We start from the raw sequence: 22048 nt of genomic DNA on the forward strand, positions 1-22048 counted from the left end.
AGCGCACAGATATTATGCTATTACGTCCGACAAGAAAAAGAGTTAACGTTCGTCCCAATTTGATTTTCATGAAATCTACCGAAGGGACTGTCACTTAATTAGTTTCAATCTTTTTTGAAATCATCAGATTGCCTGAATTAAAACTAATTAAGATAAGATCTTTAAGATCAAAATGAGTTTCAACCCGAAATCAGATGGCAAGTTTAGATTCACTGCAATCAAGCAATACTAACAATTCTTAGCCGAGCAAGAGTTTGTCACGACCACCGGTGTCAACGTGTGAGTAATTTGAGCGAATGATTAGATCAAATCACTAACGATTTAGCGTTGCGACTTGTAAGATTTGGTACTTTGCTCTACTGGTTTTGCCGTGCTAACAAGAATAGTCGAGGACATGGGTCTGAAAGGTATTCTGTTCCACGCCATGATCGAAGTGCCAGCTCATTAACTGATGTAGAGGATCTTCTTCGAGGAATTTATGCTTACGGATTCGAGAAACCGTCTGCTGTTCAGAGTCGAGCAATTGTTCAGATTTTAAAAGGCCGAGGTATCTATATGCTATTGTAAAGCCGTACTTTCTATGATTCTAACTGTTCAGATACTATTGCTCAAGCACAGTCTGGAACTGGCAAAACCGCTACGTTTTCTATTTCAGCTCTGCAAACTATCGACACAAAGCTGCGGGAAACACAAGGTATGTTTAAACTCGTTATTCAATTTATTGTGCAGGGCAGGAATATTAATGATAGCTATCATTCTCTCGCCAACACGTGAGCTCGCCGTGCAAATCCAAAACGTTGTACTTGCACTGGGAAACTATATGAACATCCAATGTCATGCTTGTATCGGTGGGACCTCGATCAGCGAAGATATTCGCAAGTTAGACTATGGCCAACACATAATTTCGGGGACTCCAGGGAGAGTTGCAGACATGATTCGGCGCCGTAATCTACGGACGCGCCATGTAAAAATGCTTATTCTAGACGAAGCCGACGAACTGCTGGATCGTGGATTTAAAGACCAAATTTATGACGTGTACCGGTATCTACCACCGACGACCCAGGTTGTAGTAGTTTCTGCGACACTACCTCATGACGTCCTCGACTTGACCTCTAAATTCACGACAGACCCGATTCGGATTCTGATAAAGCGCGATGAGTTGACGCTCGAAGGACTGAAACAATACTTTATTGCCGTCGAAAAGGAAGAGTGGAAATTCGACACACTCTGCGATCTCTATGAGACTCTGACCATCACCCAAGCAGTCATTTTCTGCAACACTCGCGCAAAAGTTGACTGGTTATCCGACAAGATGCGCGAAGCAAATTTTACCGTCGCTGCCATGCACGGCGATATGCCACAGAAAGAACGTGATAGTATAATGCAAGATTTTAGACAGGGCAACTCTCGTGTCTTGATTTCAACTGATGTATGGGCCCGAGGCCTTGATGTGCAGCAAGTCTCACTCGTCATCAACTATGATTTGCCTCTTAACCGCGAAAACTATATTCATCGCATCGGCAGATCTGGACGATTCGGGCGCAAGGGTGTCGCGATCAGCTTTGTCACAAAGGAAGATATTGCCATTCTTCGAGATATCGAGCAGTATTATTCTACCCAAATCGACGAAATGCCCATGAATGTTAGTGAAATGGTATAGTATTGTCGGGCGAAAATTATATATTAAAGTACATCCACCTTTCCTTCCAACACAGCTATCCAAAGAGTACCACCCAAATAGTCTCACCAAAGAATAATAAGTGAATGTAAAAGTATAGAAACACTGCTATTAAACTCCACATAAACAATTAAATAAACTCGATCCAAACAACAACTCACTGGAAAGGACTTTTGACTTTTGAGTAATTCTGTTTCAGAGCCCGTTTGGAGATTTCATTCAAACGCCAATCATCGATTCTCAATCCATCTCAATGATATTGACCGGCTCGAACTGAATTGAATGTGCTCGGCTAACGCCTACTAGCATCAACCAAAGTCAAAACTCTACTAGCCAAAGTTACAATCTCACTCTCAGCCTCTGCATCTTCTACATCAATCTGATCGCTAGTGGAATTCGCTGAGTTTGCGGCCTCTCTAGCCGACAATGCTTGGACAGCTATCATAATATCTGAGCACTCACGAATGTTCTTCACGAGTTCTGCGTCTCCGCCCTCAAGAAACTGTAGCAACGTCCAGGCCGCTATATGTTCAAATATCAAATCATTGCTCGTCAGATATCTCTTCAAATACCCGCTAATACCGCCCACTGGCGCGTCCCAGGCTCTAATGAATGGCGAATAATCCGAAATCTTGGATGAAAGATTGCCCAGTGCAGCACCGCTATTCCCTTGCACCTCTGGATTTGGCGAACTCGTTAGCGGCACCAACACGTCAATGACATTAATCGAAAGCAAATATGGTTTCAGTTCGTCACTTAGCGCAAGAACTGCAATACAGGCCGTCATCTCGCTCTGCACGTTACTTGAGGCATTAAGAACTAGACTTAAACATTTATCTACCGCTCCTGCCTCAACTATCGCCTTCTTGTTGCGCTCAGAGCTCGCAGCTAGATTTCGTAACGTCGAAATGGCATGGCACTGAATCTCTTCTTCGGTCATTGACGATGTAGACGACGAAGCTGCCGTGGCAGATGTTACACCATTCGATGCCACATCTGACTTCTCGTCGTTCTTCAACAAAGCCACTAAGGGCCGGAGAAACCCAGCTTCTATGATCGGTGCTTCATTGTCCGCGTGGATGGAGACATTTCTAATACATGCCACTGACGACAACACAAGTTGCGGAATGTTTGACTGCAGTAGCCGAAGAAGTGGATCAAGTCCGCCCGCCTTAACAATCTCAACTTGACACTTATCATCCGAAGCAAGGTTGCGTAGTGCAAGGGCTGCTTGACACTGCACTTTCACCGGTCCATTATTCATCAACCCAACCAAACAAGAAACCAGCTTCGGCTCAGTTTCAGACAATATTTTGCGGTTTACGGAGTCCACAGCAATATTACTGAGAGCCGTCGTGCAGTAATATTGAACATCAGCGTCCTGCGACTGCAACAAAGCTACAAGAACAGGAATCGCGCCTGCATTCACAAGCTCTTGTCGATTTTCGTCCGAATGCGTCATATTCAACAGTGCACCAGTAGCATTCCGCTGGACTCGATGGTCTTTCGATTTCGCAAGCTTGGTCAATGGAACAAGCGCTCCCGATCGGGCTATCTTGACCTTGTTGTCATCATGTGTGGCCAGATTGGTAATACATCCAACTGCATTACATTGAACTTCGACATTCGGCGACTGCATCTGCTTAATCAACGGTTCCAGTCCGCCCATCTCGACAATTAAAACTTTGTTTTCATTGTTCACCGCCAGATTGCCCAACGCTGCGCTCGCCGCCCTCTGCACTTCGAAATCTGGACTTTGAAGTAAAAGCAAAATTGGTGACAATGTTTCCTCATTTACGGTTTGAACGTCTACAAAATAATTCTTTAGTACGCCACATCTAATATCGAATAATAACCAACCATACCTTTTTCTGTTATCTCCGCGAACGCTAAGGCAGCACTGCGCTGTAGATCGACATTTGAACTGTACACGAGCGTTGTCAGCGCACGCAACGGACCCGAACTGAAGAAATCTTCCTCTCCTCGCTAGCCAATCTATAATCAGCAAAACAAAATCTTTTATCGTTGGCATCCAACATGAACCTTTGACCACCGGTCGAGCACATGGATGAATGAATGGCGGAAATCATTAACTCACGTTTTCGAGATATCGCAGCAAAACCGACACGGCCTCGCGCTCGCTCTCGGCCAATAGTGGAGCATACAGACGATCTTGCGACTGGTCTAATATGTGTTAATATTTATCTTGATTTGGCCATATGCCGCGCAGTCGTGAGGTCAGCTCCCTTAACGCAATAGATAAGCTTGGCCGCCGACCGACTGCGAGAATAACTGCGACCACCTCCATCGCCACCTCAAACAACATACCACCACAACAGGAACTACAGCACACGCCCATGGCGCAGCAAATCTGTTCAAAAAATCTGTGAAGAAATAATAAAACTTGATGGCTCAGCCTGTAGCCTGTTCAAGCGTACAGTCGACAAACAATGTCCTCGAAAGCCCGGTCGAATCGCGCAATTCTCGTACACCAAAACACGCGTCGACGCGAATAGACCAAAGTTTATAAGCCTGCTATTACTTATTTAATGAAAAAACCAACCAGTGTATAATCGCTAATAAAACACTACCAGTAGATGTTGGCGTAGAATATCATTCGAGTCCTTTTATCTGACCAAGACCTTTCCTCCGGAACCGGCTTTCAGATGACTACATGTGACCACGAGGGGTATGTGTAATTACAATACAAGGGACTAGTGTAATGATACATTGAGAATTACTCGTATTCAGGCCGACTCCAGCATCAGAGGTACTTGCCATTCGCTACCGAAAACAACGCCCGGGAGCAGCTTTTCGGCAGTGGCAGGTAGTACTTTGCGGAAACAGCGACTCGGAATGCCAATATCAACAACAGATACTTCCACAACCCCGTCCAAACCTTCTTCAGTCTGCTGCATGAAGCGTGGAATCCCTGTAGAAGGTAGCCCTAGACAAACCAGCCAGCGAGCTCGTCCCATATTGCGTACCATGATCGCGCCCGTATCAGGATCTACACCTGCTGCATTGTCAAGTGCAAGAATTGGCGCCTTTTGCGTCTGGGTGAACTGAACAGTCTCATACATCCAGCCCGGAACTCCTCCCGATGTACGTTTGCGCTCTTCTAGACCGCTCATTGCTTCGATTATCAGCTCGGCTGGCGCATCTAAAACCCGCAACGTAGCCTGTAGAACGTCTAGCCGTGACGTAGTTTTCCCTCCTGTCGCTTTGAACGACCGAAGTTGCATCTGCACACTCTCTTTGGGCGTTGCTAGTTCTGTCGAGTCGTCTGTAAACAGGACAATGACCCGGATCCGCCGACTCACTAGCATTCGAGCACCCGCGATTGCTCGCGCTCCTGTTTCATGATTGCCTGCCAGAACAACAACAACCGGTAGAGCATTCAGTTGCGTTTTCCTTTTTTCAAAACGCTTTTTGCCTCCTAGAATTGAAATCGCTATACGTGCAATCGCTGAGCCTGCATTTTCCGTCAGTTGAATGGGACCGACCCCATACAACGAAGCAGTCGCCTGCTCGATCACTTGGATCTCCTGCCTAGTATATGTAGGGCATTCAAACCCAGTACCCTTTTCACCTGTATCATATAACAATTTCTTTGCAGGGGTTAAAAACTGGAAGACCGGCGGCGTGCCATTACGACTCTCCATGTTTTGGGACTGTCGCCGGATCTGCTGCTGCTGTCGAATCACTTTGTCAATCTCACTTTCCTCGTCGTCCGGAGACAGATTCGATACGGATTCAAGGTCGCTCTCGTCTAAGTCTGCAAACCCATTTTGCCATTGCGTCGTCGACGAGGCAAGAACATTCTCCGACGGAAGATAGTTGTTCTTCGGCGGCTTTTTCAGTAGCTCTCGAATGTGATCTTGCTGTTTTTGGTGAGCAGAAACTCCATTTGTTCCGTCTTTGCGATTGAATGAAACCAGTCGCTGACCGGGATCCGTAGTGTCTGCATTACGAATCTCTTCAAATACACTCTGCTTATTGAACTTGTCCAACATGCCTTGGAAATCAAACTCAGTATCTTTAATCATAGCTGTATCCTCGCTTGCCCATTCCTCACTATCATTGGCATACCCGTTTCGTTTTTGTCTGTTCTTTTTGGGCCGAACCTTGCCTGTAAAGGGCTTTGGTATTTTAGCAGGGGCTGGTTCATGCTTGCGTCCCACAGGTGCATCGAGTGAGCCTGTATCATCTGTTTCCTCGTCGATTTCAACCATCGGATGATGTTGTGGGCGTGCTTCCATATTGCTCTCGGCTTGTTGTCCTACAACCATGATTGCTGGGTCCTGGAACTGCTTTGTCTTGTTCGACCTCGCGGACTGCGATTCTTTGACAACCGATGTAATATCTGGCGGAGGAGCGACAATCTGTAGATCCGCAATCTTGCTCGCATCTATTACACGCGATAATGCATGCGAATTTGTTGTAGCGTCGTACACTAATTTTCAACACAATCAATAAACAAATTCCTCCGACGCACTCACAAAGTGTCGTAATAACAAGTACCATTCACTAGCCGTAGTTTTGTTCCGATGATCTCGGAAACGATCCCGACAAACACCGATTCATTCTGTAACTTGACGCTGACTTTCAATCCGATAAATTTATCTGACATTTTATTTGTTAGGATTTTCAATTTATTTGGTGGATCTTGCACAAATTGCTCGCATTTCGTGACGAACAATCGCGGGAGTAGATCTATAGCTGGGCTTTCTGTGCGGCAACTTCTACGCATCTTCTAGTCTAGCCAACATCGATTGCTTTCCTTATCTTCGACATTAAATTTAGGTCGTTTTACCCGTTTTTTATTTCTATTTTTGACTGGCTTTGATTAGAGGAAAAGATTCACGACTGTTACCTACCGTTTGAATTTATTTTGTGCGTAAAAATGAACGTCGTGGAATGGGTATTTGGTAAACGGCAGACTCCGCAAGAACGTCTACGCAAGGTCTGGCTTCGTCTTAATTCTGCTTAATTAAGCAATCTACAGTAAGTCTGGTCTTGGAGCTAACAATGAATAGCATCAAAGAGCTCTTGAAAAAGCTCAACGAGAACTAGAACGAGAAAGAATTAAACTTGAACAACAAGAAAAGAAGCTGGTCGCGGATATCAAGAAATCAGCGAAGGCAAATCAGATAGGAGCTTGTAAAATCCAGGCGAAGGATCTCGTCCGAACTAGAAGGTATGAACTCGCTGTCTGAAAATTTATATCTAAGGTGGGCATCAAGATGTGCTAACATGAACAGATACATTCAGAAATTTTATCAGATGCGTACGCAATTGCAAGCTGTCTCGCTTCGGATCCAGGTTTGTTTATGTTTCAATTTGCCATTACTGTTCTAATGAGTATAGACTGTGCGCAGTAATGAACAGATGATGCAAAGCATGAAGGGTGCCACTAGAGTGAGCTATTCCTATATCACCTTACTCGGCCAAACTGACATGACAGCTTCTTGGATCTATGAATCGTAGCATGAATCTACCTGCTTTGCAGAAAATTGCCATGGAATTTGAAAAAGAAAATGACATTATGGATCAGCGACAGGAAATGATGGACGACGCGATTGACGACGCTATGGAGGACGACGAAGGTATACATGCTACGTTTGATACAATTGCGCATCTAACTGTGGATCTAGAGGAAAGCGACGAAGTAGTTAATCAAGTTTTGGACGAAATTGGTATCGATTTATCTCAATCTGTAAGTAATACGGACTATCACGCTACGCGAGGATATAACTGACTTCTTAGCTCGGAGAGGCTCCTACTGGACTCGCCAGCAGAACCAGCCAGGCCGAGCAGGAATCCCTGCAATTGTGACTACTTGCTGGATTAGCTATTCCTTCAACAATTGCTCCATTTTTGAGCAATTCCTAATCAATGAGTTGACTCTATTCAGGCTGACTTGCTCGTCTCTGGCCTCCTCTATCTCGATGCAGCGCTTCGTATAATACTGTTAACATCTTCGAATAGCCCTCTCCTGTAATCAGACCTGATGGTATTACCTCCTAGCTTATTTTTTGTATTATCTGATTGGGTCAATGCAAATAATTTTCTGTATCTATTGTAAATTTATTTTAGCTAGCAACAATTCTGGATCTGTAATTGATGTGGCGGTGTATTGATGATTTTCTCAATACAGCTGAGCACCGCCAACTGTAACCACAGCAACATAAATATACCCCTGGCTCAAAATAGAAATTAGAGTTCGCTCATTCGCTTAGATCCTCAAGTACGACAGTATTTGTTCTTATATGCCGGAAATACGGATAAATCTTGGTACGACACTAGCCTCATGTCTCGAGCAACGGACTCCTGTAATGTAATGCTTTCAAAATTATCTCTGAATTCCTCCTCGACTGCTCTCGCTCTACCCTTGATACTTTTGCATCGCTCTCCAAAGCGAATAATTCTCTATTTGTGTATTTTTGAGAATCATATTTGTTTTATGCCCTGCTGCGAGTAAGATCATTAGCTATTGCTCGACGCGTTCAAACAGGCTCAGGTTCGATCCTCAAACCAGCACAAACTTCCACATAGACATGACTTTTGGCCAGCTCGATTTCCTCTGCAGTCGGATCCCAGCTCCTCTCTGCACGCTCGTTGGTCCTTATTCTATCAATGAGATCACGGGCATCGATGCGTCAGGTGTCGAACCGCAGTGCTTTGCGCGGTCTATAGATTTGGCTAACACTGTGATTTTTGAGGTCGGCGCTGCATTTGTGAATATCGCAGCTTTGTTTGTCATCGGGATCATCGTTTTGAGTGTACGGTCAAAGTATACTGCTGTTGGTACGTTCTTGGTGATTTCAGAATTATGGATTTTGAAGTTAACTTTGAGATTTTAACTAGGTCGCAAGGAGATTCTCGATTTTTTCTATCTTTACGGATTGCTAACAATCGCGTCACTTTTGGTCGACTCGGGAGTTGTTCCGCCGGCAACTAAACCGTATCCTTATTTCGTTGCTGCACAGTGCGGACTTGCATCGGCAACCTGCTGGTGTTTACTAGTTAATGGATTTGTCGGGTTCCAGTTGTACGAGGATGGTACAACTCTGTCGTCATGGATCATTCGAATCGTATCGAGCTGTGGTTTTGCGCTGACGTTTGTCGTTTCGCTGCTTACATTCCAAAGCTGGGGAGGACTTTCACCTACGAATACGGTTGGCTTGTTTGTTGTATTGTATATTCTCAACATTGTTGCGTTGGTTGTCTATGTTCTTTGTCAGGCAGTGCTGGTCCTATTCACTCTTCAAGACATGTGGCCGCTAGGTGATATTGCTCTTGGTATTTTCTGTTTTGTTGCAGGACAGGTGCTGCTCAACGTTTTTTCGAGCACAATTTGCGAACATACTAAACATTACGTTGACGGCCTAATTTTTGCAAGTATGTGTAATTTGTTCACAGTGATGATGATTTATAAATACTGGGACTCAATCACTTCCGAAGACTTGGAGTTCTCCGTAAGCGCAAACGCCGTTGCACCTCCAACAGTCAATCCTTGGGATCAGAAGGAATTTTACGACGAAGATCGTCGGAGTCGTGTCTACGCTAACGATGGATCTGAATACACAGGTTCTTTCTACGCTTTGCGAAATAATGCCACTTATTAGTGGTGGCAGAGTCTGCGACCTTCCAAGTGTGAGAATTTACTTTTGGATTAACTTTATTGCGTTTTGTAGTTTTTATTCTTGCATTGTCGGGTTATGCGATAACTTTTGGTAGGGAAGGAGATATGGTTTGAACAAGTTCGTTTCAATATTGCTGTACGATAACGAAATTTAATACATTATGACTGGAATTGGATATATATATATTTGCTATGTGCTTACAGTACGGAAATTACTTCGTAATCAGAAATTATACAAGAACATTATGAGACATTAACTCAACCCCAAATCATAACAAACATGAATCATGAAACATAAAATTATAAATCAAACAATCACCGCAGCGTTGAAATGAAATGATAAGCCAAATAAGTAGATAAAGGAGCAGTGCTAGCAATAAGGAAATAGAGAATTAAAGGAAGGCTAGAATAAAATGACTCAACATACACAAAAAACAACAGACCCAAAATAACCAAAAAAATCACACAACGGAAGGTGGAACTTCCCCAGGCGGACCCTGATTTGCCCACCAGTTTGCCAGTAATGCATCCAAATTTTTGCTTGCTGAGTCAAGCGCGTAGGTAGCCTTGAGATGTGACGCACGCAGCGACGGATGCAAGTCGTTCGGAGAAATTGGTGTCCGCGAAAGGAATCTCGAAAGATCCGGTATCTCAGACGACCGCAACCTAGGCGTCGTGAACAGACGCGGAGTAGTAAAATATTCATCGTCTACTGAGCGGATATTACTAGTGGCCAGATTGACTTGGTCGGGTTCAAGAGGCTCTGGACTGCCTTGAGAAGACGTAGGGGCGCTGGATAGACTGTCACCAGCACTGAAAGCATCGTCTGCCGAACTGCTTTCACCGGTCGGCACACTAGTACTGCCTTGATCAACCATTGGTTCCGACTGTGAGGTCGTTTCTGCTATTTCCAATGCAGTAGAAGTAGCTTCTATGGTATCCAAAGACGACGCATGATCTTCAGTTTGATCGACTTCTTCATCTTCCTCCTGATTCATATACGACTCCCTGTCTTCGTCGTAATCACCGAACGGCTGCATAATCGCTGTCGATGCATCACTAATCATAGAGTTATTCGTTATCGTTCGATCCCGACGAGCAAATACTCGCGAAACATAATCTTGGCCCACAGCTTCATCCTCCTCGGAAGAACCGTCACTATATGCTAACATCTGGGGCCGGTCGGGCACTATCTCCAATTTACTGCCTTCAGCAACCTTGATAGTCGGAACCGCTTGCGATTGCGACTGAAAAGATAAATAGGGCTCTGTCCCCGACACTACCGGTATTGATTGGAGATTCAGATCTTCTTTCGAAGACTTGATCTCGCTCGTAATAGGAAACTGTTCTGCAACAGGATCTTCCACTAGTTCCGGAATAGTCGACTGAGCACTGACTCGCTCAGACTCAACATCAGGCAATTTCAAAGACGCTACACTAACTGCCTCGGCTGATTGCACACTTACAGTCGAATTCGAGGCTTTCCGCGCCGTTGATAGCGAAGATGACGATTTCTTTTTGAAAAGGCCCCCAAAAAACTTGCTACCATGAGAGGAATTTGAAGTCATACCATTATTGATGCTATTGCTATTGTTACTGCTATTGCTATTGCTGCTGCTCGACATCGCACTAACAGCAGAATTTTCGGTAGCAGTGCTAACATTACTAGCTCCACTAGTGCTCCGATATCGGAGTGATAACTTATCGATTGAGGATTTTGTTCGCAAAAGTTGGTTAGTATCCTTTCTGCGAAGCTTATTGTTACTCAGCCTTCTTGAGTCTCGTTTCGAGCTCTTGGCATCCATAGCCTCGATTGGATCATGCACAGGAATCAATGAGGCTGTAGGCTTGGTGTTAGAAATAGGATTGGCAGACGCACGATGAGAAAATATCTTGACAAATCTACTACTTGTCGATGGCGCTGGGGTGTTTAGAGACACAGAGGACACTGCAGGGGGAAGTGTAAATTGTGGAGAGGCATTCTCCACTGGCTTCTCAGATGATTCGACAGCTCGAATGGTTACCTTTCCGAGACTTGGCTGCTGGAGCTCACTTTGCACAACATCTGGGCTTGGACTGCTTGACCCTATTTGCATCTTCTCGTCTGATAGCGCTATCTCTGCAGTCATCGGTATAATCTTACTCTCTGCTAGATTCTGCGTTTCCGTACTGTCGGTTTCAGGAGGTGTGGACTGACCAACAGCGTCCTTAAATAGAATCTCAGTTGGCTCATCAATAGATGTAGCCTGTGAATCCTGATCAAGCGATCCACGAGATATAGTGTGACGTAGTTTTTCTGTATGTTCACGATCAATAATCCGGACAGGCGAGCTTTGGCTAGATCGCTCAGGAAATGGTTCGGGCTCCTCGTCCCGCAACGTGGTGTCTGCTTCAACCTGATCTGAATCAATATTGGTCTCTATAGCGCTCGCTTCCTCTTCAGCTTGGCATTCAACAGATAGCGCATCTGCCGAAACAAATTCTGGATCTTCTGCGGGCTCAGAATCGCTATCGGAATCATCATCACTACACTCCTCGTCATCACCCATCTCTCCATCACTGACATATACGTAATATGGCTCAGGCGGATCATAGAATGTAGGCGCACTGAAACTAACAACCTTAGCAGGCTGCGCAGGATTTCCATTTGGTAATGATAACGATGACTCAGAAGTAGCACTCAGAGCATTGTCCTGCTTCAATTTTGACTTTATCCGTTTCAAAGGATTAAAAGACAGACGTTTCTCGACCTGCTGCGAAGGAGAAGGGTCTTCAATTTGAGCGGTCTTTTAAGTTAGAAAAAATCATGAAATCAGAAAGAGATAAAATTCACATACTGAAGAATTGCGATACTTGTTCAGGCGTGCTAACCTTTCAGTTGGAGTTTCTATTATTTCAGCAGGCAAATATCCGACGGTTCCGTTTTTCATCATTTGGACCAGCCACCAGTAGTGGTTGCTATCGTCAAGTAGAAGCATGGCATCACCCTTTTCAGCTTCTGCATGACCTGTTTCAGTTCCATGAAAAGCATGGAGAGCATACACAAGGCTGTAGTCAATATCAGCTGCTTAATTAGAAGTGGAACAATGCGTAGTAACTATAACCAAACATACATTCGTCTTCGATTGGGGGACTCGAGGAAAGCTCATAAGGATCTTCAATGTCTTCTTCAATTTCGGTTTCTGTCTCCTCCTGGGCGTTATCAGTTATCTCGTTGGAGGACTGCCGAGATGATTGTGCAATGGTTTGGTCGAGTTCTGTACCATTAGCAGATACCTCATCATCAGAAGAGGAATCATGTAAAGCCGAATACGCATAGGTAATGTCTTCCGAAGACGAAGAGAAGTCAACATAGGCATATTGATCAGTTTTTACACCGTTGTTCTCAGTAAGGTCCATTTTGCTGGACTTATCACTTGCTATAGAATACTGCTCACCAATAATTTGAACAGGAGCTGAAACAGAAGATTCTACTGTAACCGAGTTTGCATTTCCACTGTCATTGTCGGACGGAAAATCGAATCCACCGGGCATGGAGATGACAGGGGAGTGCACATTGATAGGGGCTACAGCAGACGAGATCATAGTGTCGGTCTGGCTAGAAGCAACTGTAGTCACGTCAACAACAGAGACAGAGGGCGAATCAAAACGATCGGATCGAATCAGATCACGTAGGGAAGAAGCTGTGTCTGGAAGACAGGACATGTCAGTAGGCGCCCAAAATTTGTGGCTCTGGGATAGGAGAGAGAATGCTCAGACGCGTTTTGAACGGAAGCAGCAATGACAAGACAAATTCGGACAAATTACAATATAAATACAAAATGAATAGATATCAGCCAGAAAAACACGCGATTTGAGAGATATTTCTAGCCAATTGCTCTATCGCAAAACGCGTCTTAAATGTCAAGAGAATGCACATACCTAGGGAGGACGGGGCAGTAGCAGCAGAACCTGACATACCAGGCGCGACCGACAACGCCGTAGACTCGCTGCCAGAGGCCACTTTTGAACGACGACGATAGAGAAACAGCTTGAAAAAACTTTGGTTTTCTAAATTTGTACAAAAACCGGTTATTGTTCTGGCACTGCTGTTTTGTCTAATCACGGTCGAAGTTATGTTGTGGTGTGTCGTAGATCGGACGCGTCCTGTCAGTCGTTCGGGCGTTGAATGTTGAACGGAGAGAGAAGGGAACAACACCCTTTCCCCCTGTAGCTATCACGTGGAACTTTGGCTTAGGGGATTCCATTTCAGGATGAGCACTTGTCCCAACGGATCTCTGAACTGGCCGAGTCTACCTCGTCAGCGGCCTGAAAGGACGAGTACGAAAGAGACACGAGGGAGAATTTCGGTGGAAGTGTGAAGAAAAGCGGAACTTTTGAGGAACTAAATCGAGACTTATCACAAATTCAGAGAGCACAAGTGCAGAAGGTGAATAGTGCAAAAATCTTGTAGATTGAACCATTATTCTCTGCCCTGTGGGTAGAGTCAAGATTTTACTCGAGAAATACTTTTCATGCGGTGAGCCCGATCCCGCTCTCGGTATTGACTTTCGTTTCAATATCTTTTTCTTGCGCATATACAGTGTTTTGCAGAACGTCATCAAGGTCCTTGTCTTTCTTAGACCTAGTCTGATCGAGCTACCTACCCGACAGTTAACAAACATGGACACCAATGAAGTGCGTGAAACTATTGATTTGTTTTTTGGACGAATCTGCAGCTAATCCTGAATTTTGTCATTTTTAGTCAATGCCCAAAATTAGTTCATCGCAGGCAAAAATTGTCATGTCGCCAACAAATATTGCAGATATCGATAAGTTATCACTCGCACAGCCCGTGGCCGACTTAGATAATGTCTCGACGATATCTGTGCCTCGTCTGAGACCTTTCGATAGGGCAGTCGCAGATGTTAGTCCACATACTCTTCCTGTCGAAAATAAAACTAAGGCATCCCCATTTTCGCCGAAAATTCCTTTGCATATTCAGATTTGGGCTAACGAAGCACGGAAGACCTTCTCCGCTGACGACACGCCGACAATGACTTTTGGAAGTCCCTCAAATACTGATCCGGATCATACACGGCGAATAATGTCTGCCTCCGCAGCGGTAGAATTTGTTGACAACTTATCTAGCGATGACTCTGAGACCGTAGAACGAGTGAAGCGGTCAGCATCTTTACGGAACAGTATCGATGATGCCAGTCTGGACAGCACGACTTCACCTTTTGAATCAGGGAAGCCGGGACGCCAGTATTCTTGGCGAAATCCCCGCCCAAGACGAAATACTCGACGATCGTGGTCTAGTCGTCAAAATTCCACGGGGGGTAACGAGTCTGATCCCGACTCCCCAGCAGCCCGATTTTTAGCTCGATTTAATTCTCGTGGAGGCGACATCAGTGAACCTGATCCTGACGATGAAGGCCAGGAGGTGGCCGATTATGTTATGGGTTCTGCATTAGGTTATGGAGGCTTTAGTACGGTTAGAAAGGCTCATACAATAGTCGATGGACGCAAAGTGACACACGCAGTCAAAATAGTTCGCAAATCTCAAAGTGAGCAAGCTCAAGCAGATCTGGATCATGAATTGACTGTATGGCGCTGTGTTGTCCCTTCACATCCGCATATTCTCCGTCTCATCTCTGTGCATGAGACAGATTTCGCCTTCTTTTGTTTTATGGAGTACGCGAATTTAGGATCGGTTTTTGATGCGGTAGTGTATAAACAACGAATTAATACCTTGACTGAGTCGATTTCTACTAGCGTAAAACTTCGCTGGGTATGGGAACTGTGCAGTGCAATTCGATTTTTGCATCAAGACCTCCGGATTGTTCACGGCGATATCAAGCCTGAAAACTGCCTACTTCATATTCAAGAAGAAATTGTTGACGATATTGCTTCTGGAGTTCTGGCTGGTGGGCGGTCAATTGAGCGAGCAAAGCTCTTGTTAGCCGATTTTGGGATGGCACAATTCATGCCTACGGAAACTAGTGATCAGTCATCTGTGGGCTGCGATAGTACGCTTCTGGATCAGACAATAGAGCCTGGAAGCCGATCTGTGTCTCCAAGCGAAACATCGGAGCCGTTTATGACTAGCTCAATCAGCTCTTGTGCGTCCCAGTCTACAGAGCTTGATCTTACCGGCTCAGTTCCGTTTTTACCGCCAGAGCTGTTAGTTCCACGGGACAGTACTACACCTCAACCTGTTTCTTCTAAACAAGATATTTGGGCTATTGGAGTATTCACATACACTTTATTTACTTCAATTCTTCCCTTTGCGCACTCATTTCTACCAAAGTTACAGCAACTCATTCTCGTTGGCGACTGGGATGTCGACACTCTTAGGCAGTCCTGTCCGACTGAGTTTGCAGACAAAATTGTGAAGTTTGTTGAAGTTTGTCTTACGATGGATCCGGAACAACGTCCAGACATAGGATCACTGATGCGAAGCGATGTTTTTGAAAGGGTAGAAAAGGATTGCTAAATTTTATTGTAAACTATTATTGATACTATCTGCGATGAGGAGTTGCATTATATTTGGGATTATTAAATTTGGATATCATATCATATTATATTATACTTGTATTGATTTGTGATTTCGTCTATTGTAAACTCAGAAGGATAAATGAGATGAAAAGGAATAGAGGAGTTGAAAGCCGGGTTATAACTATTTTGACAATGAGATGATTTGTTTGATGAACAAGATAAGACTGTTTGGCAGAGATTGGAAAGAAGATGAAGCAGACGATTGTGGGGTTTGCTCGTGCGCATGAACAAAACTGTTACTAGTTAATGCAGCGACGTGATCTTTAGGATATCGCGACGGAATGATGACGACGTCGTTGATTATATCCCGTTTAAGACCAGTTGGCGGGGCTGACTTCGGACTGAAATCAACGATCCCAAGAGAGGTCGCATCACTCGGGGAAATCCGCACTATTGCCATTTTTAATTGCTCGATCTGTTCGCGTAAACTAGCAATCTCGTCATTCACTCCTTCGCGTCGCGCTGTTTCCTTGCGACTTGACCGCACAGTCTCAAAGATGACTACGCCGGCAGCAACACCGAACAGGACTGATTCCGAAAGAAAGTTCGCACCCTTAAGTAATTTAGAATATATTTTAAATAATGCTTATTTTTATTTCATCAACTCACCATTTCGATCGCTTTAGCATCATTCAATGGCCGGATTTTGACGTTCGAGCCAAGCAGCTTTTGTCTCATTCTTACATCTGAAGAATGCAGAATCTGTGCAACTCCAATACAGGCTCTTCGGAACGGACCGTGGACTTTTGCACGAGCCTTCACGGAATTCTGCGAATGCTGTTGTTAGAACACGACATTTGACAAAGCCTTACGGGCGCTTAATATCTTTAGATCAGGGGTGGTTGCTTACAGCAATTGGCTTTGCAATTGTCCGTATTGCCAACGCGCTGATTTTTAGCGCTATAGCCGACATTCAGGCGTCAACCCTCTGTAATTAGTCGTTGACCAAGAACTGACAATTAAGAAACTGTGAATATTTGGAATAGAAGTAAGGGGCAAATATTTGGACATCTGGACATTTGGATATCAGGTTCTTGTTCGATATGAATTGAGGATGCGGCGGCTGGGATAACTACGATGAGACACTTCCGCACAATTTTGGCGAAAAAATTGAATTAGCGTTACATTGTCGAAAAACATATATTAATACATTGATATTCTACTATTGAATTATGACCATTTACCGATCAAATAATTCACTTGGAATTAGGCGGAAAGACTATGTTAGGGTGCAGGATCATCAGTTGGTGTAGCCAACAATCGATTGCTATAATCGATGTTTAGCAAAAATCGATGTTTGTTACATTTCCAAGGGATTGATAACAAGGCTAGCCAATCAAGCATCAGGACAGACTCGTTGAAATATCCCCATGACAAGCTTACTAATATAATATATATATGGGTACTTTAATTTGGTACTATTTTCTGTTGTACTCAAGGGCATGCACAAGTCTCTAAACTTCAGGAGCACTGCGGACGACCCGGGACGTCGCTTCCTACATTTTCTCCTGTCGATTTCAGCATCTCAACGAACATTAACGGAATTGTTACACAATTCGGCCCCGATTCTAGTTGATTCAATTGCATTCGTCTTCGTCTTCCGGAATAGTCAATCATGTCGTTCGTTCGCTCGTCTGTTCGTCCTGTTTCGCAGGTTGCGAAACAGCTTTCTGTTCGGTGAGTTTTGCGAAACTTTGGTCGAGATTTGGTTATATTCTTTACATCAATCAGCTAATAACAATATTTAGTGCTAATAACTACGCTACTCTTCGTGAAATTGAATCGCGTTTGAAGTCGATTAAGAACATCGAGAAGATCACAAACACGATGAAGATTGTCGCGTCTACCAAGCTCTCACGGGCGCAGCGTGCGATGACCGAGTCTCGTAACTACGGTGAGACTTCAAATGAGGTTTTTGCTAAGTCTGAGGCAGTTGCTCCTGAGACTGGTTCTAAGCTCATTATTGTTTCGTCTTCGGATAAAGGGCTTTGCGGAGGTATTCACTCGCAGATCTCTAAGGCTGTTCGAGCCCGTCTCTCTGTCGAACCCGAGTCTGATATCGTAATCCTTGGTGATAAGGCGAAGATCCAGCTTGCTCGTACTTGGTCAAGCAACATCGTGCTTTCATTCAACCAGATCGGAAAAGAAGTTCCTACGTTTTTGGAGGCGTTGGTTGTGGCCGATGAAATCACTAAGCTTGGGAAATCTTACGACAAGATTGAGATCTTCTACAATCAATTTAAGTCGGGTATCTCTTTTGAACCAACATCCGTTCCCGCATTTACTGCTGAGGAGCTTACTTCTGCTCCAAACTTTTCTGCTTATGAAGTTGAAGAGGATCTTGCTTCTGATCTGACCGAGTTTTCGCTTGCCAACGCTATCTACTGGGCTCTTGCTGAGGGCTACGCTTGTGAACAGTCTGCGCGAAGATCTGCTATGGATAATGCTTCCAAGAACGCTGGCGATATGATTGGAAAGTATTCGATTTTGTACAATCGTACTAGACAGGCAGTCATTACCAATGAATTGGTCGATATTATTACCGGTGCCTCTTCTTTGGAGTAAAACTTAATACTATTTGAAATTTGGTAGACAATAAAGTCATTTTGTTTAGAAATATTTTTGTATTGAATATTAAGAGAAACAAAGCACAGAACAGATCAAATAAAAAAAAGTAATAAGGGTCAATCAGGGCTTATCAGGACCATAAGCAAGAGCCTGAGCTGGTTCTTCCCATGGATTTACCTTTTTGAAATGATCGGCAATCTCTTCACGAGTTGCGACCCAAACGCCGTCTTTCTTTGCAATATAATCCATGAATTTGACGAGCGCCTGGAAGCGGCCAGGTTTTCCCACGACACGGGTGTGTAGAGCTACGGTCATCATTTTCGGAGTTCCCTCGCAACCTTCTTCATAGAGGGTATCGAAAGCATACTGCAAGTGATTATAGAAATCATCAGTCGACGACCACCCAGTTGGCATATGGAATCTTGCATCATTGCAATCGTACGAGTACGGTATCATGAGAATAGCGTCTTTCGTGCGCGGGACCGGTGTCCAGTAGGGCAGGTCGTCTGCGTATGCGTCTGCAATCCAGAGCAGAGGAGCGTTGAGTTCTTGATGAACATCGTAGACCAGTCTGCGCGAATGCTGGGAACAACGCGCATAATACCAGCCCTTGGGGTACTCGCCGGTGGTAGCCTTAAGACTCTCCATATTTTGCTTAATAACTTTCTTCTCTTCTTCGGGTGAAAGTTTTGAAAAATCCCACCAGCGGTAGCAGTGGGAGGCGATTTCATGGCCATCACGCTTGATTGCCTTGGGAACGTCCGGAAGCAACTCAAACGCTTTACCGACAGCAAACGTTGTAAACTTGTAATTATGTTTCTTGAACAGTCGCAGCAATCGCCAGACTCCAGCTCGAGACCCGTACTCGAAATCAGACTCACAGTCATACGATCGCTTGCCCACATGTGGAACATATGGCAGTTCCCAAATGTACTGCTCTGAAGCTGGATCTCCATTCTCAATAGTATTCTCTGCACCTTCCTCGTAGTTCACCACGAAGTTGATTACAATCTTAGGGTTGCCAGGCCATTTGAAGTTTGGCGGGTTCTCTCCATATCCTCGGAACTCTCGAGGAAAGTCGTAGTAGTTTGGAACGTACGAAAAAGGCATCTAGAAGAGTCAATTGTGACGTTGCTCGAATATTGATATTGAATTGATTAATTATTTACCTTACAAATGAATCAAATCGGTCAATTGATTGATAATTGAAGTGGTGAGTCAGTCGATACTAGTAAGAGAATTAAGAAATTAAGACACCGAAAGAAAGAGAACAGACCCGAATACTTGCCCGGAGGCCCAGTCCAATCGGGTCCTGGGGTGACCTTCCATTTAGCAGCTCTAATTCCAGTGCCAATATCAATGCCAATTTACATTATAATATAATTACTATCTACTCAATTACATAAGTTCATAATATTTTTAAATCAATTTACTGCTCTCCTTTCACCTTTCCGCTCCTTCAATCGTCGCCTCCTCTCTTGACTCAACGTATCCACTTATCTTATCGCCTTATCACCTATCTTCTCCCTAACCTTCCACCTCAACAGGATTATGTAATTATAATTATATACTTGCCAGTATATTCCTTATCTAGCTCTTCCTTCCGGATAATGCAAGTCATAAATCTCTATTCTTCATTCATTACTAACCACTGGTGACTCCACGATCACCATCCCAGGCAGTGGCATACTTGGTTCAGGCGTGGAGGCTGGCTCAATCTCGCCTCCCCGCTCATCACTTCTAGTCGCAGTCACATTCATTGAAGATGCCAAAGTCGTTCCTAATGGCTTCTCAGATTCAAACAATTCTAGAACTTTTTCTCCCACAGTCGGCTCAAGCTCAGTGCCATCCCGTGCGACCTTGACTTCTCGATGGTCATTCCAAGGATTTCTCAGCATCCGCGTCCGCATAAAGGACACCCGATTCGTAGACATCCAAATCACTTTGAATGGTGTGCCCCACGGTTTAGAGGACTCACTTCCACTGACGCCACCTCTCCCACCTTCTCGACTACTACCTCCTGCTATTTTACTCACTCCTGTGTCCGCAGCGCTATTTTCATCTGTCCCTGTAGACTCTGAGACAACCTCCCAAAATATCGTACCCCGCGACGAATCGTCTATTATTCGTCCTGCTGGTGCTATTTCCGACGCGGGCGTGTATGTGGTCTTTGGTAAATATTCGTAAACGGGATACTCGGCCAGTGTCCGTGCAGACTCGCCCGTCCCCGCCGGCGAGCCGGGAGTCACCTGCCCTCTAGCTGGCGCAGACATCGTAGACATCTCTGATCCTGCAGGCGACTTGATGCTCGAACTATCATCATCATCATCTTCTTCTCCCTCTCTTTCTCTTTCTACTCTTTCTTCCGCCTCATCCACACTTTTTTCTTCTGAACCCTGTCCCCCTTCTGTTTCTTGCGTATCTGTTACTGGTATCTCCGTCGTTGCGATCTCGCTAATTGCTTGCACCTGATCTAAGCTTGGCGCATCCTGCGGATCAATTGGTCCTGCCATCCGTGCATATCCAAAATATTCTCCTGACTTGTTTGCCGAAAATATCAAATACACAACATCGGACGATTTGTACGCCTCATTCAGCACCGGTTCGTTATGTGTTTGCGTCGTCCACACGCCAGTCTTGACTGACAGCTCCAGATCTTGCACTGTCAATGACTTGACTATGAAATATGAGGCAGATCTGTGTGGTCTGATTCCGGAAACTCCCAAAGAACTGTTCGAATTAGCTTCATTTCCTTCTGCTTGGCCTTCCTCAACTGAGGTTGTGACCAATTCCGATAAATCTTCATGCAGCTCGCTTGTTCCTGGGGAAATTGCTGCTGATCGTTCCGCAAGTGATCCTCTCTGAAGTCGAGCTACTAGTTTAGTACCGTTGAAAATTCCTCCAGTACGCTTGAATTTCTCGAGAGCATCGCGAACAGCATGATCTGATGTATAGTTGACAAATGCACAGCTAGATTTTGAAATTAAAAACACAGACTCAATCTCAGATGACGCGAACATGTCCCGCAAATTCAGAACCGTCATGGGCGGTGGTAGATTGCCTACCCACAGCGCGTGACCCGACTGCTTGGGCTTACATGGTGGACCGCGAGGAATCGAGGGTGCGGACGCTGACATTCCTGAATTCGGTGTAGACCCTGAAGCTGACCCATGAGAATTTCCAAAAGAATGAAAATGACGGTGGTGACCAGCGTTGTGGTGATGGTGGTGGAAATGGTGCTGCGGACTATGAAAGTTGTATTGCTGACCGGGCATCATTGTCGTGGGACCTCCACTACCGCCATTTCCGCCGCCTCCAGGGCCAGGGATTTGCATTTGATTTTGAATTTTATGTGATATGGGTGGCTGAAGTACTTGAGATAAAAAAGGATTTGGTATAGACGCCATTATAGGTCCGGTAGGAAATTGGTAGTATTGTGGTTGGAATCTTCCGACTGCGGACGGCGCAATTATTGTTGGGGGATATTGTTGCTGAAGATGCGGATAGTGCTGTGTCGAAGAACTGAGAGGTATTTGATTCAAAGGAATAGCTGAGGGCGTGGCTCCGGAAGCAGCATGCTGATTATGGGAAGGCGCGAAGGGTTGGATATGCTG

At 44.7% G+C, this 22048-nt stretch overlaps 12 protein-coding genes across 12 annotated transcripts; 5 read left to right on the forward strand and 7 right to left on the reverse strand.

The window, feature by feature from the left end:
* Window positions 1-7: 7 nt before the first annotated feature.
* V1516DRAFT_668882 (P-loop containing nucleoside triphosphate hydrolase protein) lies at window positions 8-1781 on the forward strand. Its single transcript, XM_066921077.1, has 7 exons — window positions 8-197; window positions 243-279; window positions 326-336; window positions 387-407; window positions 458-547; window positions 599-694; window positions 750-1781. The coding sequence occupies exons 1-7, from the start codon at window positions 173-175 to the stop codon at window positions 1658-1660; spliced, it is 1191 nt and encodes a 396-aa protein (XP_066780093.1). The 5' UTR covers window positions 8-172; the 3' UTR covers window positions 1661-1781.
* Window positions 1782-1815: 34 nt separating this feature from the next.
* V1516DRAFT_75644 (armadillo-type protein) lies at window positions 1816-4231 on the reverse strand. Its single transcript, XM_066924339.1, has 4 exons — window positions 4010-4231; window positions 3777-3862; window positions 3544-3664; window positions 1816-3487 (listed from the first exon to the last, which is right to left on the reverse strand). Exons 1-4 carry the CDS (start codon window positions 4035-4037, stop codon window positions 1971-1973), a joined length of 1752 nt encoding a protein of 583 aa, XP_066780094.1. The 5' UTR covers window positions 4038-4231; the 3' UTR covers window positions 1816-1970.
* A 70-nt stretch (window positions 4232-4301) lies between these two features.
* Window positions 4302-6427, reverse strand: V1516DRAFT_668889 (YjeF N-terminal domain-containing protein). Its single transcript, XM_066921078.1, has 2 exons — window positions 6203-6427; window positions 4302-6134 (listed from the first exon to the last, which is right to left on the reverse strand). Exons 1-2 carry the CDS (start codon window positions 6309-6311, stop codon window positions 4426-4428), a joined length of 1818 nt encoding a protein of 605 aa, XP_066780095.1. The 5' UTR covers window positions 6312-6427; the 3' UTR covers window positions 4302-4425.
* A 17-nt stretch (window positions 6428-6444) lies between these two features.
* V1516DRAFT_668890 (Snf7 family) lies at window positions 6445-7787 on the forward strand. Its single transcript, XM_066921079.1, has 7 exons — window positions 6445-6644; window positions 6718-6878; window positions 6943-7003; window positions 7049-7099; window positions 7146-7287; window positions 7336-7397; window positions 7448-7787. Exons 1-7 carry the CDS (start codon window positions 6585-6587, stop codon window positions 7514-7516), a joined length of 606 nt encoding a protein of 201 aa, XP_066780096.1. The 5' UTR covers window positions 6445-6584; the 3' UTR covers window positions 7517-7787.
* A 262-nt stretch (window positions 7788-8049) lies between these two features.
* On the forward strand, window positions 8050-9562 carry V1516DRAFT_668896 (chitin synthase III catalytic subunit). The gene is made up of 2 exons (XM_066921080.1): window positions 8050-8488; window positions 8549-9562. The coding sequence occupies exons 1-2, from the start codon at window positions 8239-8241 to the stop codon at window positions 9307-9309; spliced, it is 1011 nt and encodes a 336-aa protein (XP_066780097.1). The 5' UTR covers window positions 8050-8238; the 3' UTR covers window positions 9310-9562.
* On the reverse strand, window positions 9490-12123 carry V1516DRAFT_76402 (uncharacterized protein). The gene has a single exon (XM_066924341.1). It carries the CDS (start codon window positions 11873-11875, stop codon window positions 9788-9790), a length of 2088 nt encoding a protein of 695 aa, XP_066780098.1. The 5' UTR covers window positions 11876-12123; the 3' UTR covers window positions 9490-9787.
* On the reverse strand, window positions 11987-13631 carry V1516DRAFT_75669 (uncharacterized protein). Its single transcript, XM_066924340.1, has 4 exons — window positions 13248-13631; window positions 12440-13015; window positions 12160-12390; window positions 11987-12112 (listed from the first exon to the last, which is right to left on the reverse strand). Exons 1-4 carry the CDS (start codon window positions 13282-13284, stop codon window positions 12099-12101), a joined length of 858 nt encoding a protein of 285 aa, XP_066780099.1. The 5' UTR covers window positions 13285-13631; the 3' UTR covers window positions 11987-12098.
* Window positions 13632-13649: 18 nt separating this feature from the next.
* On the forward strand, window positions 13650-16091 carry V1516DRAFT_668902 (kinase-like domain-containing protein). The gene has a single exon (XM_066921081.1). The coding sequence runs from the start codon at window positions 14074-14076 to the stop codon at window positions 15802-15804; it is 1731 nt and encodes a 576-aa protein (XP_066780100.1). The 5' UTR covers window positions 13650-14073; the 3' UTR covers window positions 15805-16091.
* On the reverse strand, window positions 15790-16875 carry V1516DRAFT_668905 (optic atrophy 3 protein-domain-containing protein). Its single transcript, XM_066921082.1, has 3 exons — window positions 16717-16875; window positions 16476-16634; window positions 15790-16419 (listed from the first exon to the last, which is right to left on the reverse strand). Exons 1-3 carry the CDS (start codon window positions 16777-16779, stop codon window positions 15988-15990), a joined length of 654 nt encoding a protein of 217 aa, XP_066780101.1. The 5' UTR covers window positions 16780-16875; the 3' UTR covers window positions 15790-15987.
* A 460-nt stretch (window positions 16876-17335) lies between these two features.
* Window positions 17336-18530, forward strand: V1516DRAFT_645723 (ATPase, F1 complex, gamma subunit domain-containing protein). The gene is made up of 2 exons (XM_066920177.1): window positions 17336-17543; window positions 17615-18530. Exons 1-2 carry the CDS (start codon window positions 17482-17484, stop codon window positions 18429-18431), a joined length of 879 nt encoding a protein of 292 aa, XP_066780102.1. The 5' UTR covers window positions 17336-17481; the 3' UTR covers window positions 18432-18530.
* On the reverse strand, window positions 18471-19689 carry V1516DRAFT_668909 (uncharacterized protein). The gene is made up of 2 exons (XM_066921083.1): window positions 19604-19689; window positions 18471-19544 (listed from the first exon to the last, which is right to left on the reverse strand). The coding sequence occupies exon 2, from the start codon at window positions 19542-19544 to the stop codon at window positions 18555-18557; it is 990 nt and encodes a 329-aa protein (XP_066780103.1). The 5' UTR covers window positions 19604-19689; the 3' UTR covers window positions 18471-18554.
* V1516DRAFT_645731 (YT521-B-like domain-containing protein) lies at window positions 19690-21571 on the reverse strand (the record flags this gene model as incomplete). The annotated part of the gene is made up of 2 exons (XM_066920178.1): window positions 19690-20629; window positions 20903-21571. 2 exons carry the CDS (start codon window positions 21569-21571, stop codon window positions 20069-20071), a joined length of 1230 nt encoding a protein of 409 aa, XP_066780104.1. The 3' UTR covers window positions 19690-20068.
* Between the last annotated feature and the right edge of the window lie 477 nt (window positions 21572-22048).

This window comes from Lipomyces oligophaga, assembly GCF_038497815.1.
Source record: "Lipomyces oligophaga strain CBS 7107 unplaced genomic scaffold V1516scaffold_1, whole genome shotgun sequence".
Classification (NCBI taxonomy): domain Eukaryota; kingdom Fungi; phylum Ascomycota; class Lipomycetes; order Lipomycetales; family Lipomycetaceae; genus Lipomyces; species [Lipomyces] oligophaga.

What these genes read in the sequence shown, in the direction of transcription:
- V1516DRAFT_668882 (XM_066921077.1), top strand. Translation starts at nt 173, where the DNA reads ATGAGTTTCAACCCGAAATCAGATG. An exon ending in TTTCAACCCGAAATCAGATG is followed by an intron (nt 198 to 242) that starts GCAAGTTTAGAT and finishes AACAATTCTTAG; the next exon opens with CCGAGCAAGAGTTTGTCACG. An exon ending in TCAGATTTTAAAAGGCCGAG is followed by an intron (nt 548 to 598) that starts GTATCTATATGC and finishes CTAACTGTTCAG; the next exon opens with ATACTATTGCTCAAGCACAG.
- V1516DRAFT_75644 (XM_066924339.1), bottom strand. Translation starts at nt 4,037, where the DNA reads ATGGGCGTGTGCTGTAGTTCCTGTTGTG. An exon ending in GTGCTGTAGTTCCTGTTGTG is followed by an intron (nt 3,863 to 4,009) that starts GTGGTATGTTGT and finishes AACACATATTAG; the next exon opens with ACCAGTCGCAAGATCGTCTG. An exon ending in TGCTGCGATATCTCGAAAAC is followed by an intron (nt 3,665 to 3,776) that starts GTGAGTTAATGA and finishes TAGATTGGCTAG; the next exon opens with CGAGGAGAGGAAGATTTCTT.
- V1516DRAFT_668889 (XM_066921078.1), bottom strand. Translation starts at nt 6,311, where the DNA reads ATGTCAGATAAATTTATCGGATTGAAAGTCAGCGTCAAGTTACAGAAT. An exon ending in AAAACTACGGCTAGTGAATG is followed by an intron (nt 6,135 to 6,202) that starts GTACTTGTTATT and finishes GTTGAAAATTAG; the next exon opens with TGTACGACGCTACAACAAAT.
- V1516DRAFT_668890 (XM_066921079.1), top strand. Translation starts at nt 6,585, where the DNA reads ATGAACGTCGTGGAATGGGTATTTGGTAAACGGCAGACTCCGCAAGAA. An exon ending in CTGTCTCGCTTCGGATCCAG is followed by an intron (nt 7,004 to 7,048) that starts GTTTGTTTATGT and finishes TAATGAGTATAG; the next exon opens with ACTGTGCGCAGTAATGAACA. An exon ending in GTATCGATTTATCTCAATCT is followed by an intron (nt 7,398 to 7,447) that starts GTAAGTAATACG and finishes CTGACTTCTTAG; the next exon opens with CTCGGAGAGGCTCCTACTGG.
- V1516DRAFT_668896 (XM_066921080.1), top strand. Translation starts at nt 8,239, where the DNA reads ATGACTTTTGGCCAGCTCGATTTCCTCTGCAGTCGGATCCCAGCTCCT. An exon ending in GTCAAAGTATACTGCTGTTG is followed by an intron (nt 8,489 to 8,548) that starts GTACGTTCTTGG and finishes GATTTTAACTAG; the next exon opens with GTCGCAAGGAGATTCTCGAT.
- V1516DRAFT_76402 (XM_066924341.1), bottom strand. Translation starts at nt 11,875, where the DNA reads ATGGGTGATGACGAGGAGTGTAGTGATGATGATTCCGATAGCGATTCT.
- V1516DRAFT_75669 (XM_066924340.1), bottom strand. Translation starts at nt 13,284, where the DNA reads ATGTCAGGTTCTGCTGCTACTGCCCCGTCCTCCCTAG. An exon ending in TACTGCCCCGTCCTCCCTAG is followed by an intron (nt 13,016 to 13,247) that starts GTATGTGCATTC and finishes CCTGTCTTCCAG; the next exon opens with ACACAGCTTCTTCCCTACGT. An exon ending in TCCCCCAATCGAAGACGAAT is followed by an intron (nt 12,391 to 12,439) that starts GTATGTTTGGTT and finishes CTAATTAAGCAG; the next exon opens with CTGATATTGACTACAGCCTT.
- V1516DRAFT_668902 (XM_066921081.1), top strand. Translation starts at nt 14,074, where the DNA reads ATGCCCAAAATTAGTTCATCGCAGGCAAAAATTGTCATGTCGCCAACA.
- V1516DRAFT_668905 (XM_066921082.1), bottom strand. Translation starts at nt 16,779, where the DNA reads ATGTCGGCTATAGCGCTAAAAATCAGCGCGTTGGCAATACGGACAATT. An exon ending in CAATTGCAAAGCCAATTGCT is followed by an intron (nt 16,635 to 16,716) that starts GTAAGCAACCAC and finishes CAGCATTCGCAG; the next exon opens with AATTCCGTGAAGGCTCGTGC. An exon ending in ATGCTAAAGCGATCGAAATG is followed by an intron (nt 16,420 to 16,475) that starts GTGAGTTGATGA and finishes AAATTACTTAAG; the next exon opens with GGTGCGAACTTTCTTTCGGA.
- V1516DRAFT_645723 (XM_066920177.1), top strand. Translation starts at nt 17,482, where the DNA reads ATGTCGTTCGTTCGCTCGTCTGTTCGTCCTGTTTCGCAGGTTGCGAAA. An exon ending in GCGAAACAGCTTTCTGTTCG is followed by an intron (nt 17,544 to 17,614) that starts GTGAGTTTTGCG and finishes AACAATATTTAG; the next exon opens with TGCTAATAACTACGCTACTC.
- V1516DRAFT_668909 (XM_066921083.1), bottom strand. Translation starts at nt 19,544, where the DNA reads ATGCCTTTTTCGTACGTTCCAAACTACTACGACTTTCCTCGAGAGTTC.